General features: G+C 44.8%; 1 protein-coding gene across 1 annotated transcript in view; it reads left to right on the top strand.

Annotated features, from left to right (window-relative positions):
- LOC119466649 (trafficking protein particle complex subunit 12) overlaps positions 1–16,552 on the top strand; it is a 35,836-nt gene that overhangs the window by 10,701 nt on the left and 8,583 nt on the right. Inside the window, exons 4-10 of the mRNA XM_037727168.2 lie at positions 3,842–4,018; positions 6,202–6,315; positions 6,915–7,028; positions 8,226–8,364; positions 8,456–8,568; positions 13,322–13,394; positions 14,670–14,743. Of these exons, the coding sequence (XP_037583096.1) occupies positions 3,842–4,018; positions 6,202–6,315; positions 6,915–7,028; positions 8,226–8,364; positions 8,456–8,568; positions 13,322–13,394; positions 14,670–14,743 (804 nt within the window). The remainder of the gene's footprint in view (positions 1–3,841; positions 4,019–6,201; positions 6,316–6,914; positions 7,029–8,225; positions 8,365–8,455; positions 8,569–13,321; positions 13,395–14,669; positions 14,744–16,552) is intronic.

The following is a 16,552-nucleotide window of genomic DNA, read 5'->3' as shown; positions in this document are numbered from 1 at the left end:
AATACTGGAGTTTTTTTTTTTAAATATATGATGTTTAAAAGGTGTTGGCACCTTTAATTGGAGCCAGCTTCTCCTTTTCGCAATGAAATGCATCTACCGTGTGCGTCAAAATTTCTTGGGCAGCTCTGTTGGGTCATTCAAAATATAGAATTTTTGAAAAAGCAAAGATATTCTGGCTATGCATTCTACATAAACAAAACAACAATATATATATGTCACATTAAAGAAATTCCCCCTTTAGCTGCAACACAAACCCTTAGCTTCTTGGAGAATGTGTCCACCACGTCACGCTAGTAGTCGTCAGAAATTTTGAACCATTCCTTCACGAGTGAATGCCCGAGGGCCTGCAGATTTGCAGCAGGTAATGCTGCCTTCCAAATAACTCCAAACAGCACAGTCCATTGGTTTGAGGTCAGGTGAGTCTGACAACTAATCCTGAGCAGCGGTGAAATCAGGAAACTTGTTTCTGCACCACTCCTCCACCGTCTCGGCTCTTTAGAAGGGCGCAGAATCTTCCTGAAAGAAAAATGTTTTCTTTCCACATTTTTTCGTGGTTCAGAGGTGACATTTGTTTTTCGGGATGTCCTCCAGGTAATTTTCCTTGTTCACTTGATCGAACCAGTGCATTCCCAGTGCAGTGGGATTTATTCCTTCTGGAATAAAAACAAGTTCTGACTTTCCATCATATGTAATGGCTGGCCAGGCCATCGCTTGCTTTAGATGACCGGGCCTCTGCACGCTTCTGCCTCGCTGGTTGGACTCCTGCACGCTTCAAGCCACAGTCCTGCCATTTTGTCTGTTTGCGTGACAATGGCATGCTGCTGCAAAGCACCACGTGGACTTTTGGCAACTTTGCCGCCGTACCTCTCGCACTTTGTCGGCACGTGAAACTTTTGCACCTTGTAGCTCGTCATGCCCAAGAAATTGTAACTCATTCATCTAATGGATGTCTCGGTGATTTTTCAGGTCTTTCCACGCTTGGAGCATGTTTCGCTGTGCTTTGCATCGGATGCATTCTCGAACCGGTTTCATCGTATTTCTCATTGACGGCAGTCTGAGGCTGCCCGCTCATTTTATCTGTCTTTCATTGTTCCGAGACCAAAGGCTCAATTTATTGTATACTAATACACTGTCGACCTCGGCACACGAAGCCTTTCAGAGTTCACAGAATACGGTACAGCACTGCTGGCAAAATTCAGAATTGCTGCTTGATACGGTATCACCATTTCTGAAAAATGAAGAGCCATAAATCTCACTTACTGAGCAAAAAAAAAAAAGAGAGTAAATAATAAAGAAGCCAGAGACAAAATAAATTACCTGGAAAAGATAGGTACAGTTAAACCTGCTTATAACGAACCTCCATATGACGAATTCCTGGATATAACGAAGTTTTTCTATTCCCCGCCGTTACTCCATAGAAGCACATGTATTTGAGACCCCTCTACGTAACGAAGTGGCAGCGGGAGACCCCCTCGAAATAACGAATTTTCCCCGCCGACAACCTACAGATTTCGCCCCAAATTTTGTCATTTTTGCGTGAGCAGCAACCGGAAGCACCTTCTCCGCTGCGACGGAATGCGAAGCGAGCACACGTGTGCGTGCGTGCATGTGCGAGGCGGGCCTGCATCCCTCGACCTGGCGATCTTGCCGCCGCGGGCGTGACCTTTCCCCCCTTCCTTCATTCAAACCTGATCCTGCCGCTTGCTGCAGCTGGCCTAGCCCGCTAAGCCGGCACTCTCCCTTTCCAGTTAATGTTGCCGACGTGCTGGCAGACGCTGTGACACATCACACTCGATGAGCGCGCACACGTGCTGTCAAACGCTGGCGGCGTGTGGAAGCGCCGCTGCAGAAGCGAGCGAAGTGACCTTCGTGCTGTTGTCTATCGCTTCAAAGAAAACTGAGCGCCAACAACACACAGCACACACAAAGTTACGAGCCGCCGACGCACCTACACTGCGTAGAATCTGCCCCAACGCTGATCGCTTTCAAGATATGGTCCACACGACCGCGCGCCGCCGAGCAGTACATGTTCTGTGGCAGTACGTAGTTTATGCCAGAGTACAGTACAACGCCGCCCGCTATCCCTCCCCCTCGCTCCCTCGCCGGTGCCTCGAGCGCAACGGAAGAAGGCGCGCTTCCTCCCTGCTTGTCTTCATTGCGCGCGCGAGTTTTAGACGCGGTCGTCGGCTCCCCTCGCACGTTTTCACTCGCCCATACAGCATACGGCGCGCGGCAACTGAGTTATTGCCCTTGGACTTTATACCGAACATCTATGAGCCAAAACCAATTTTAGGGCCAGTACGTGTCATAGACACCATCTTTAAATAGCAAATACGGATCTCAAGGGCCATACTTTTGCTGGTTGAAACCGAAAATACGTCATAGTTGCCACCCCCGGCACTTTGGGCGGCCGATGCCATCGTCAAGCCACCAAGCCAAGCGACATGAAAAGTCAAAATGGTCACTCGGGCCGGTGAGGAGTGGCAGTTCGCAACGTATGATGTGGGAACGGTCCCACAGTTGCAACGCAACAGCGGGGTTACCAATGCATTGGGTTCTATGGGAGCTGTGCCGGGACCGGCCGAAAACGACGTAACAGCAGGGTTCTGCTGTAACACTGTACGACGCTACGACGCCATCGTGACGCTCACTCTTCGTTTCCGATGCCTCGCGCTTGAGCGAAACGACACACGTCCATGCATCCAGTACCTGTGTGACATTCCAAGGATGAGTGCTTCGACGAAAATGGAAAACGGGTGCGCGTTACAATCGAGGGCGCGTTAGAATCGAGTAAATACGATAAGCGTTTCTTCTTCGAATTTGCGGGCCGAACCTGCATATAAAGAAATCCTCTTTATAACGAAGTTTTTCGGGAATTTGTCAATTTCGTTATATCCAGGTTTAACTGTACTTGTATCACAGTGTTCGAAACTAGCGCTGTCCGAGAACTTTTGACGCACCCGGTAATTAAAGGGTGCAGGTTTGAAAAAGTCGCATAAAAACACACCCAACCTAAAGATGACTCATATAATTAAGTCGAACACACTTAATCTTAAACTCAAGTCACATGAATAAGTGAAGAACACTGAATCCTAAAGTCAAGTCGTTTATTTACGCTATAGATATCTCGCATAGCGCCACATAAAAAACACTGAAATGCATTGTCCAGTCTCATAACAAATCTAAATTGCGTGCACAGGAGAAAACACAGAAGTTCACAGGAAGACACATGAAATCAGGCTCAATAAAACGCATAGAGTGAGCTTACAATAGTAGAGTATAAAAAGTCAATTCAGTATTTTCCAAGGATATTGCTTGTGTCAACAAATCTCTGGAGGGCCATTAACACTTGTCTTTCTAATGAATATGTTGGCCGCAGACCTAGAATCCTCTTGAGACTGAAGGGCCAGCTGCTCGATGTCATTAAATCACGTATTAAATATATTTCTGTGTTCTATTGCAGACATTCTAATAGGAGATGCTGTATATTCTTATCCACATGGCCACAAGTGAGGTGCGGACTATCAGCACATGAAATTTTGTGCAGAAAGTGTTTTGTAATAAAGTGGAAAGCTGGGCAAGATGAAATTGATGCATTCTTTGAACAGGCATCGTATGTGTGAGGGGTTTCTAATTCAAGCGAAGGGTCAATGTAAGATAAATTTGAAAATTGAAAAGTATTTCTCGGTCAGATGTGACTTCCGTATTACGTGCTTAAACTATTCTACGCTCAGCTTGGGTTGATCGAAACACCTTGGGACCACATTCTTCTTTTACGTTTCGGTTAAGCAAATGTGAACATAGCTAGACTTAACCCGACCATTTTAATATTGCATCACAGGAGCCCTGCCTGATGACAGAGCCCGTGGAGGACGGTGACATCTGCGCTTATGACAGCTGGCTGCCGTCAGCTGCGACGAGAGACTTCCTGACCCGACTTGCGACATCCGAACCTGGCACTGTCTTCCCGGAGCGCGAACACCTCACCATGCCTGGTGTCATTATCGATGAGCCCCAGGTGCGACCTTTGCTTCTTCTGTACAGAAGAAGTACTGTTGTAACGGCGTTATGAGCCATAGATTATTTTGAAAACATTAATTGTCGGAAGTTTTTTTTCTCCGTAACTGCAACACTTCGTAATAGGGAAATTCAGATAAGGTACCTAAAGCTAGGGGATGCAATTGGCCAGGTGTACAAAGGAATGCAAAAACAGTACAAAAAAAATCAAAACAAGTAAAAAATAACAAATGCAAAGAGAGTAAAATAAAACACCAAAGGGCTACAAAGGAGTTTTCGATTTTGGGATATGCAAAGCAGCTTGAGGATGTTATTTCTAAATCTCCCTAGGTGATGCACAGAGCAGGTGCTTCAAGTGCATATCATGTTTGCCCTTTTGATTGCTCTAAATGTTTACTTTTGGCTTTTGCATATTAATCTGCACCTGTGGTACCTGATTGCCGTGACATTGTGGGTGTTGTAGCTGATAGCTTGTGCAGCGAGCCCACCATTGTCAGATGTGCTTGGTTCATCCGGCACATTGTCAAATTGCTAAAGGGGCCCTGAACCACTTTTTTATCGAAGTGGAGAAAGACATTTGAAGTGAAAATAGGCTACTTCAGAAATACTTTGCCGCAAAAAGTACTTCAATGCGTTCAGCAGAAGCGGAGTTATTGCCAATCAAACACAGCCTCCGTTGTGCTCCTGTTCCTTGTTCAATGCCTTGCCCTGTGAAGGCTACAGCGAGGTGGGGCAGGGCCACAACGTTCCGCCTTCTAAATGTCACCGTGGCGTGCAGTTCAAATTTAATTTTGGACGTTAACGTAGATGCCACGACTTCCAATTTTGGTGCCTACGATGCGCTGAATGTAAGCCAAACGTGGTTGTCCTCACGATCCGCAGAACGTTTAGCCAGTGGACTTGCAGCGGCAACCTGCGGCAGCCGCAGCGTAGCCGACCGCAGTGACCAATAGCAGCCGCATATTGGAATGTGCTTTATCACGAAATAAAGTACACATAAAAGAGTTGAGGATCATGGCTTCTGCTGAAACGAGAGTGTTTGAGAGAAAGGTGACTTCACGCTCCGTTTGCGAGCTCCATGCACTGCGTACGATAGCAAAACTTGGCTGAAATGTTCACAGCAGTGTAGTGCTACCCGTGGACTATGTTATTTCACCAAGCCCGAGGGGTGGTTCAGGGCCCCTTTAAATGTGAAACACTCATTGTAGGTAAAAGGGTGCTGCATGGTTTCACATTCCTAAAGACAGATGAGGTAACTGTACCTTTCTGTGAGGAAATCTACATTTTTTGTGTTTAGCATCACCACAGATGATGTGTACGTCTGGGTTATCCTGCATGAAACAGGCAAGTACGGCATCCAAGCATGGAATCAAACACAATGCACCAGCAAATGCCAGTCTGTGAAAAATTCTAGTGATTCCATGCAAATAAGCGAGTGGTTTAGCCGAAAGAGCTACTGCGCTTTCTCATCAACATAACCTCTAGCATGGCTTTTGTGTTTTAGGTGAAGAACTCTAATGCACATTTCAATAATGTAATACCCGTGTCACACGGACACACTTGGAAGGCCTTCCCGAGTCGGCGGCCTTCGAAACGCCACAACTCTATCGACTCAAAGGAGTTGTGGCGCTGCAGATTTTTATTTTCGTTTTCATGTCACCAAAAGTTTTAAATAATATTAAGTCAACTTAAAAACACTAAATTTCTTTTATTTTTGCTTAAACATTTTAATAAATTGTTTATACATTGTTATATCTATATGTTTAGTTTTTAAGTTGTTGAGTAGCAAAACTGTGGCAACGTTTGCACCACTCGATGTGACTGCCATTGCTCAAAGGCCATCGGGGTTTCGATAGAGTGTTAGGGTGCTCTGTTGGCTCGATAGACTATTGACTCGGCGGCCTTTGAAACCGCCCGTGTAGCAGCTCGAACTTGACCTTTGAGTCAACGGACTATCAGTTGGAAGTCCTCCCAAATGTCCGTGTGACAGGGGTATAAGTGTCATGCTAAAGGACACTGTCGATCGTCTTGTTTGCAGGACAATGCTGAATTTGTTGTGTCCAAATTTTACTGCCCATGTTTTAATGTGCGCAAAAACCCAAATGCTAGTTCTTGCCTTCATTGCTTCTCACTCCACCAGCTATGCCTTTTCTTTTCTTAAATTTTGCTTTTTATCTCTGGCAGGTGGACACCGTTCGATCATTGCTTCAGGAGCACATTATCGACGAGGCCAGTGCTCGGCGAACACTGACTGTTGATGACGTGCCGCAGAGTGAAGATGGACTGAAGCAGCTTATTGTGAGTCCTACCGCTGCTCTTGTATTATTGGGACACAACGCTGCAGGGATATACTAGACCCGTAACTGGAACACGAACATGAACGACGAGGCCCTCCTAACAACTGAGTTGTTAGAAGGTCATGTGGCCGCATTCCTATCGAGGCTAAATGCAGAAAGGCTCATGTGCTTAAATTTACGTGCACGTTGAAGAACCCCAGTGGTCTAAAAGTAATGTCGAGTCCTCCACTATGGCGTTCCTCATAACCATGTGTTGCTTTTGGACATTAAACTCGATAAGTAGGTTTGATTAGATGAGATTAAGCAGTTTGTATGATCATTTCTTTCATCATTTATTGTATGTCCTGTGCAGCGTTGGCTTACTGCAGCAAGATGAGGCTTTGTTATACAGTTAAACCTTGATATAACGAACTTCAATGTAATGAAATTTTTTAATAGGATGAAAGTGTAGTGAACTTCATGAAGCATAATGCAAACAATTTCTGTTACTCGGGAAGTGCATCCTGCGTTAGTGACTTTTGCCTCTACGTAACATAATGCTCAGTCTTTCACCATCCAACATTGCCTCGTTGCTGACCCATTGTTTTCTGCACCTCACAGGGGGCACAGTGCCACAATGCGGCCATCAACCTGACAACCAGGCTACTGACCAGCATTGGCCAAGGAGTCGGAGCTGGAGGTCATCCGTCTAGGCACAGCCCTTACTCCCTCCAGGTACGCATCACTGTCCTCATCCCTTTTTTGCGTGCAGAGCGACCCAGCAACACGTGTACACTGCTCATGTGTACAGTGTGACGCTCTGTTAAAGAGAACAGAACACCCTTATCTGCGGCTCTCACTTTGCTGGTACTTTAGCTGCAAGTGCAGGCTGCAGCTAAGTGAATCCGCTGCACAGGTGTGTAGAACGGTGGCAGTGCCTCCAACCTCAAGTCATCTACTGCAAAGCCGGGCGATTGTACACTTGCCAGAGGGAAGCATTTGCCATGTCCTCCACACCCATGTGTTCCCTTTAACGACGAGCTGCACTTTACCTGATTGATTGATGGTGTTTTGAGGGCTGAATGGTTTAAAAAGGAATGCTACATTTTCCTAAACATTTCACTTTGCACTCAGTATTACCACTGCTCCATGTTGAAGATATTTTAGTACCACACACTGTATTCACTTGCATAATGAACGCACTTTTTTCCCCGAAATATTTGTGCGATGTATGGGGGTGCATTCATTATGCGGGGTAACATTCTGAGCAATATTTTTTTCCACGGCCACCTCTAAAAAGTAGGACGACACATAGTACGTACGACACGCTGTAATGGCACTGTAATGGAGTGCGTTCATTACACGAGTGCATTCATTGGCGAGTAAATACGGTAATACCGTTCAATCACAGATATATCAGGCAGGCAGAGAGATCCAGGAAGTATTTGTATTTAGAAGGATCCAAGGAGAGACACGTTAGGGGAGGGTGGCTGGGTGAGGCCTTTATTCTGGAGGCTGATGGTGATAGAAAGGGCACCGAGATTGGTGAGACGAGGCAGTACTGATGGATTACGAATGGATTGTGTATGGATTGTGTGTTATGGATGAGTTGTGACTGGTTGTCCGTGGCTGGATTGTAGCTGTAGCAGTCGCAGAAACCGGTCATGCGTGGCAGCTGTGGGGGCACGGTCAAGTTCAAGCTTAACGGAATGTGACAGCACAGTGTGTGATGTACGTGCATGTGTCGGCAGGAGCGTGCACTTGTTACTAGACGAGTGGAGATCACCACAGTGACTAACAGTTGAAGTCAAAGCATGTGAAAAGAATGTCTCCTCTTAGCGGCACGGAACAGCTTGCAAACAATTCTGCATCACATAATCGTGGCACGTGAGACAGGCTTAACAGTAGTGTACTTGCTTTTCCCCCTTGCAGCTGTGGTACACGCGGCTGGCGCTCTTTGTGAAACAACGCAAGTTTGCCTACGCGGAGGTTGAGGGTGATGCCTTTGGGGACCTGGACAAACCAGACCTGTTCTACGAATTCTATCCAGATACCTACCCGGATAAGCGAGGTGGGTGGGCTTAATGGTCCTCAGTCTAGCTACACTGGTCATGTAGTGCGCTGTTGCTGTTTTCTAAGAGTTGATCTCCTGATGACTCCAGGTTCGATGGTGCCATTCGCCATGCGCCTGCTGCTGGCTGAGCTTCCGCAGTTTCAGGGAAACCACTGCACGGCTCTCAATTCCCTCTACAAACTCCTCAACGTTGTGCACAGGGTAAGTAAACGGGGCCCCTGCAAAAATTAAGTTATGCATTATACTTGGTTGCATGTTAACAGAAAGCCTGTTTAAAGTGCCTTTCACAAGGTTTGGCCATTTTTAACTAACTGAGCGTAGCGTATACATGATGCACAGGATGGTCGTGTCTGCAAAGTATTGCAGGCACTGCAGTGTTGCAAAAACAGCTGAAATTCCAACCCAAACATTGTGCTCCTTCCTTCTCGAGAACGCCGCTTCCAGCCAGAGAATCACGGTCACACGCAATTGCCTCTTCACAGTGCGTTTTGTCACTTGCCATGACTAATCATCCCATGTTGAAGGTGAGTTGCCACAAGAAAGGAGGCGGGGCTTGATGCTGCGGTATGTCCCTCGGCTCCGGTATGGGAGAAGGTAGGGAAGGACGACCGCTTGGGAGCGCTACTAGAGGCAGAGGGAGAGAGTGTCTCCATTGGCAGGGACGCTCGCCTCCTGGCGGCATGGCAACGGGACAGTTATATTTCTTCTATCTTCTCCAATAACGAACTGATCTGAAAAAATTATTTCGGTAAAACGCTTCTTAGACGGCGTTTCACTGCTTTCAGTGTATGTAACCAAAATTTGAGATGGGGCCTGGTGAGGGGGCCCTTTGAGGCAACGAATGTTGTGCAGAAGTTATCAGAGATTCTTAAAGCTGGCGAAAGCTCGTGCGACCACAAGAATGGGTGATTAGGGGTGTGCGAATGGTAACCTTTGACACTGAACCGAATACGAATCAAATACCGTATTTATTCAAATATAAGGCGAGGTTTTTTCCCAGGATCCTTAGCCTCAAAGTCAACCCCTGCCTTATACGCAAAATTTGCCTTTAGGTGGGGCTTCACGGCATTGCGAATTTCTCCTTACAGTGTGGCTCTATGGCAGCACGCGCCGCTATGCCGTGAAGCCACACCTAAAGGCAAAATTTGCAGATAACTCGCACTTCGCGTGGTGAAGCTCCCTTCCCCTCATATGTCATGGTTGCCATTTTGTGTTCTGGCTGCGTTAGTAATTCAGCATTTCAGGCAGTCCCTGCCGAGTCTGAATAAGTAGAACCCCGTTGATACGTTTTTCAAGGGACTGCGAAAAAAAGTGTAACAGCCGGGAAAACTTAACTATGAGGAAGGCCACCAATCGCCAGAGCTATGTCAGAAAGAGCTCTGAATGGCTGCCAGTACAGTTATTAGACATCTCAGCACTTGTACTGTGACCGTGGACGGTGCTTGCGCACGTGTGTAATTAAGGGACATGTACAATGTTTCGCGACAGTGGCCCCTTTCAACTCTCTTGACCACAATATTTTTCTTATTCTTCACTGCAAAACACGGCTCCATTGCGGCAAAGCTGACTTAAGAAAACCAGCAATTATGCTACGCATATAAGACCCTTGCCAGCTCCGAATGTAACACTGCACTCGGTGTATCTGGCCCAGTGTGCATGGTTCCCGGTAGGCTTTAACTGATGCACACTTCGTTTCGGATGCTTCACCAACTGCTCTGTGCACATGTGCAACGCCGGGCTTGTAAAACTTTGGTCGCTTACTGCCCTGCTTACTGCAAACCGTGGTCGCTTACTGCAACCTGCCGGTCGCTCTTGCAGCACACCAGTCACTTGTTGTAACGCACAAGCTGGCTGCACCGCTAAATTTACGTGACCGCCGCTTTCAAGTGTAACGTAAGATGCAGGAACATTGCATATGATATTGGCGACCTATCAAGGGGAACGAAATACATGGAAGTCAACGGGATTTAGGTCAGGACCGCGAAAACGCGACGTAGCAGCCGGGAAAACGCAGCAGCGAGGAACGTATCAATGGGGTTCCACTGTAATCCGTCGGCTACTCTATGTCGCCTTATGATTAGTGTGCATGCTTAAGTTTTTTTTCTTGTGTCCCTGAACTGCACCCTCGCCTATAATCATGACCACCTTATAATCGAATAAATACGGTTGAATCGAAAAATAACAGGTTGAATTGAATGTTGAATAGTTTTCAAATGGCTTTGAATAAAGAAAAGCTGTTTTTACCATTATTATAAAGCCTGGTTCATGTCCTAGTACAGTCGACGCTTCTTACAATAGACTAATACTAATCCAATGAGAAAGGTCCGTTATAATCTGAAGTTCATCATATCCAAAATTATGGCCGCGGTATGTTGTGAAATGGTGGAACTTTGCATATAGCGCTGTCTAAACCGAAGGTGATTGCAAGAACGATAAAAACATTGAAAATTAAGCTAAATAATAGATGAACTCTTTTCCCACCATGGGGAAAATAGGTGTTTTTTGTATGCAGACATTTTTTTCCTGAAGGAACTACTGCACTCTATATTTAATGTAATACAGAAACAGAAAGCAAAATGAATGCACTTTTCACTCATAAAAGTTTTATGAACGAGATTTATGTCATAAAAAAGATAAATTGTTAAAATCAAGATTGTGCAATAAAATTGAACAAAGTTTGTAAAGACATGCTTAGATGTACTAAGAAAGAAAAGTATGAAAATTATGAGATATACAAAATGTATTGCCGTCTATTAGGTACTATCTCCGAAAAAATCAAAAATTTTTCATTGAACAGGTATTCCGCTACAAAAATTTAACTGCAAGCACTACAGTTGGGTGTGCCGGGCTGCAGCCACCGATGTTCCAGGCTGGTTTGCGTCGTCGTCGCTTTCAGACTCAAAGTCTGACAGAAAGTCAGCGTCCTTTGACTTGCTGCTATTCGATGTATCGATAAGATCAGCCGCAGAGGTAGCGGAATTGCGATATCTGCGGTCTCCCGAAGCGCGTACACCATTTCCGGAGCCGGACATTTTTACGTTCTGCTTTGACGATCGCAAAACTTCGGAGTGCGTTTAAAAATCACCGCTTCGCGGGGAAATAGCGAACTGCTTAGAGTAACTAAAATATAGTTCTCCTCCTTCACATCCGATAGCGCAGTATGTCCATGAGCGGCGTGGAAGGTCTCGAAAGTGGCGTTTCAAACCATCGATAGAGGGCAAACGATGCCCAGTGGGCGCAGTACGGAAAGAGTTAACTGGTTTACGCGGTAATCATACAACCACACGGCACAGGCCTTGCTGTTCGCTGTTTTTCGGATGCTGGAAGTCAAAATATGGCAGTTTCCCCGCACTAGATAGTATAAACACGCGCACGATGGCAAGATTGATGGCCGTCACAATGGTGGGGAGCTGACTGGCCTACTACCCGCCGTGCCGGCCAACATTACTAGATTTGTGCCTGCCGCGTGGCAATGGCTGCCGGTCAGCCGGCCCAAGCACATTACCGCCAGCTGTGACACAAACATCAGCTACAGTTTCTCTTTCACACAAAACAGTGGTTGGTGGAATAAATCGATGTCTTTATCTATTCTTTTGCGATGACCACTATGAAACCTACCTGCAGCACAAATGAGAGCTGCAATATGAGGCAAGGTCAACTTGCCGCTGCACTACATGTGAGACGGCTCGTTTGCATCATGCGCTTCTCAGTCTGGACGCCGTCTGTCTGCGTTATTGTGCGAATTGATACGATGAGATATAAAAGTTCTCAAAATGGTGCATTTTTCATTAGTTGGCAGTCATTTTTGAAGTGCCATATTCTACGGCTTCGCTTAGCGCATTAGGCCTAGTGGCACCTTCGGCACTTCAACGACGTTGAACCGGTGGGGCGTTGTACCAAGAATGGTTGCATTCAGTGCCCTGCTGCACACACGCATCGCCACAGCAAAGTATGTGGTATTAACACCATGCAGACAAAATCTGAAAAATTTGTCCATTGTATAAGCTGGTAGTCTGTTATAGCCGGGTCTGCTAAAACCGAAATTTCTTGCATGAATAACATAGGCAGAGCAAACTAAGTAAGAAGAGTGGTCTGTTGTATCAGAAAGTATGCTGTATGCGGATCCGTTGTGACGGGGGCGTAGACTGTACAATTCGCAGTGTTAGCAGGTTTATGTGATAATGTTGCACACTTTGAAGCTTTGTTTACTAGAAGTCCAAATGGAGCATTAGAAACAAATAAGCAGTTTGTTTTTTTCTTATTAGGATTCTTTTGAGTGTGCGAGTGATGGCTGTTTAAAAGAAAGTCTGCTTCCTGAGCTATGTACAGTCAAACCTTGATATAACAAAGTTGTACTTGCAGCGAAAAATTTTTTTATATCGAGGTTTCGTTAATTCAATAGAACTAAGATGGGGAAATAATAATAGTTCGTTACATTGCAAATTTCGATAAATGGAGGTTTGACTGTATAGTGTGCTTCCACCGCGTAACTTATTGCATTTTATGTCTGCTACGGCCACCAGGATGTCCACTGCTCCAACTTTATGTTTGATTGCGCGCACTTCTTGAAAACAATTTGAAACTATTTACAAAATGTTTGTATTTGCCGTACTCCTGACTATTCGACAGTGAAGACTGAATCGACTAGGGAAATGTTTGATTTGCTATTAAAATTTTTGAATATTCGCACGCGCCCATTTGACCATAAGTGGTCGTGCATGTATGCTGCACGCTCTCGAATGGGTCCTCAATGAAATGTTTGGTGGAGTATTCACCTGCAGCTGGCCATCTAATGCTCCTGTGAAATACATTGACGAGAGACCACACGTCTATACATCATAGAATTCGATCCTTTTCCTTGGGTGTGGAGTTTATAGTTCAGAGCCAGAGGAATTGCTGAATTCTGCAGATTTTTCCATTGTTTTCTGTGCAACTTTTTCTTTTCTCTTTGCAGATTCTTGGAAATTTGACGAATGGCATATCTGAAGATGGCAGCCTGCTGGACATGAGTGAACAGTTGAGACAAGGTGAGGGCACGGAGATTTGATGCCATGCAGTTTCATAAAATACCGTTCTGGATTTTGCTGGTGTATTTAGTAGCTGCTGATTGTCCCTGTGATAGAAGTGTTGAGTGCAAGTGCAGGAAGTGAATAGTTGCAACAAGGCGAAAAGAGTGAGGTGGGATTACAAATACGGTATCTCAGAGATACTGTTGTAGGCTTGCTAGTTGATATACTAGTATAGCAGTGAATTTTCTTGATAAGTGCAAGGACCAGTCCGCGTTCTGTTATTACTGTAGCTCTCTTCCTTTCTTCTGGCAGCAAAGAGCCAATCAGGAGTGCCCTTTTGGATTTTTGTGAAAGACATGTGCAGTGTTTTAAAGAATACATTCAAACCTAGTTAGAAGTTGTGCCCCACACAAAAATAACTTCGTTATATCTGATATTCGTTATAAGCATATACATATGTTGATATCTGCGAGAAGCATTTCAGATTTACTTTGTTACATTAAATAATTTGTTATATTCGTGTTTGTTATCTGTAAGCATACCTGTCAGCGTGGGGGCCCCGAAATTCGGGAGATTCATTGAGACAATTAAGGAAAAGGGGGGGGGGGGTTGATGTTGATGGCAATAAAATTCACTCCTTTTTCTTTCTGGGCCACAGCAACATCAGAAACAGCTTCGAATGGCTGTCGGTACAGTTATTAGGTGTCTCGGCACTCGTACTTTGACTGCATATGGCTCGTGTATAATTAAGGAGCACGTACTAATTCCCATGTCAGCGGCCCCTCTCCATTATTAATATGCTTTACTGCAAAACACGGCTGTCCAGCGGCAAAGCTGACTTAAGAGAATTGGCCATTATGCAATGCATATTAGACCTTTGCCTCACGCACATTCTTTAACACATGTCTCGATGAGAAGCAAACTGGATTAGGACGACACTGCCTGCACAAGAATGGCTTGTATTTAAATCTCACTTTGGTTAGCTACCTAGCGCATAATGGGTTTAAGATGCAACTCTGCTGCATGACGTGTATTTCTCTTTTCTATCTTTCACGGTGCGGTTGGGGCAATGTTTGTGGGGATTTATGGCTGTGTCTGTATTATCTGGAGCATTGGTCAGAATTAGGGAGTCTTCCAGAAAAAGCGGGAGAGTTGGAAGGCATGTCAGAATTAGGGAGTCTTCCAGAAAAATCGGGAGAGTTGGAAGGGATGTGTAAGGGTTCAACGGTACTTTTTTTTCTCTGTACATTGTCATGAAGGAATTTCATGATATGCGTACATGCTCGTATGCAGCATCCATGAAGTTGTGGGAAGACCGTGAGTGCCGAATCTACTTTGCCATCCTCAACTGTGTCCTCAACCAGAAGGTGAGTGCCACATGACTCGGCTTATTTTACTTGCTGCTGTTCAAGAAAGTTTATGGACCACTAACCTCAATGGAAATGTACTGCTGTCCTTGCACAGCATCTGCTGAAATTAAATATTTTTGGTGCTGTTTACTAATGGCATTAAATTACTCCACTTGTGTGATCCCCATGTCTCCATATGACTCTTTTGCTCCTGGCCATAAGGCTTCATATGAACTGATTTAGAGGGGAAGCTGGCACTGGTGTCTGCATGAGTTTCCATAGCGGCACTTCCACTGTGATTGGGTTAATGAGAGGTAGAAACACAGGCTTGATTTGGCTTATGACCTAGAGCTCAGTGCGGTTATGGCCGCGTAAATTTCTCTTCAATCAATAAAACCATCGCAATTGCTAAAATTTTTCATTATACTTCACAGGCAAGACTCGTAGCTAGCAATGTTTCACACAATGAAATGCATTGTGAAGTTGTGAGTCTGCAAGCTTCCCTACTCCAGAACTGTCTGTCTGCTTACCAACGGTAACTGGCAAAGGCCACAGTATCATCATGAGATTGTTACATGAAGAGGGCATATAGAGTCAGGAAACGCATAATATTATGTGAATCTTCATAGCAATAGAGTTAAACCACCAAGCTACAAGGAAATGGGAAGTGAAATGACCAGAAAGGAACTGGAACTCTCAAAGCTGAATATCTAACCTATAGTAAAGCACAAGTCAGTGAATTGCAGTTTGCAGTCTGTACTACTCATCCGTCCTATAGCGGTTTAAAGATGCAGCAGAAGTTTTCTGTCTACTAAGTTTGTGTGAAGCTGAATGCTCATGCATGCAAAAGCAGTCATGAGGCTCACATATGAACATTACAAGACAATGTTCACTTGAACTGACATACAGAGTGCATTGTGCGCGCAACTGTTGGCGTCTTCACAGGTCTCATTAAGAGGATATGTATATTATTAGCTGAGGTGAATGTGATTGAGCGTTGTGAAGTGTACCTGATAGGCTGCCAGAAAAATTGCATGTGAGGCAATGTTATGGTTTACCTGCTATGGTAACTAGTGGCCAAGGTGTTGCGTTGCTGAGCTTGATGTCGTGGGTTCCATTCTGGCCGCGGTGCGGCATTTCAGTGAGCATGAAACGCAAGAATGCTCATGATTTAGGTGCACTTAGAGAACTTTACATGCTTAAAACTGATCCGGAGTTTCACCCACTGTGGCATGCTTCATATCAGATTGTGGTTTTGGCATTTAAAACCCCTGAATTGAACTTTTTTTGCATGTGATGGCTTAAAATGACACTCTACAACAGTCTAGACTAATAAATCATTCCTTAAAAGCTTTGTTTTCGTTAATTTTGCGGTAAGAGCTTGATTACTAGAAGAGAAAATGCCGCCCAAACTTCTACTTTTAGAATGTGCCGCAGACTGCATTGCCGGTACATCATGCTGACGTAGCGGATTTCAACTTATTTTCTCATATTTCGGATATTGTGGTGCTGTAAATGCTCATAAAATTGCTGTGTTCAGCATTTGGCTTTTGTAGAATACAGAGCAGACACCGTCGCAACCCATGCCATTACAGTGAGCTAGTAGGTGAATTTCAATGTGGCTTAGCAACCCATTTTTCATTTCTGTGTATTTTCTTGCTCTCCGTGCCTTTTCTCATAGTAAGAGTGGCTTTTTTTGTATTGTAGAAACGTAATTTAGTTATACAGGTAAACTTATTTTTTTTTTTTATATTTAGTCTCTTTAACCAGTAAGACTGAAATTAGCAAAGCTAGGTAAGGGGACCTTAGACAGCATATAGAACTAGA

Source organism: Dermacentor silvarum, chromosome 10, assembly GCF_013339745.2.
Source record: "Dermacentor silvarum isolate Dsil-2018 chromosome 10, BIME_Dsil_1.4, whole genome shotgun sequence".
Classification (NCBI taxonomy): Eukaryota; Metazoa; Arthropoda; class Arachnida; order Ixodida; family Ixodidae; genus Dermacentor; species Dermacentor silvarum.
Note: the sequence above shows the minus strand (reverse complement) of the source record. Positions and strands in the feature narration are given on the sequence as shown.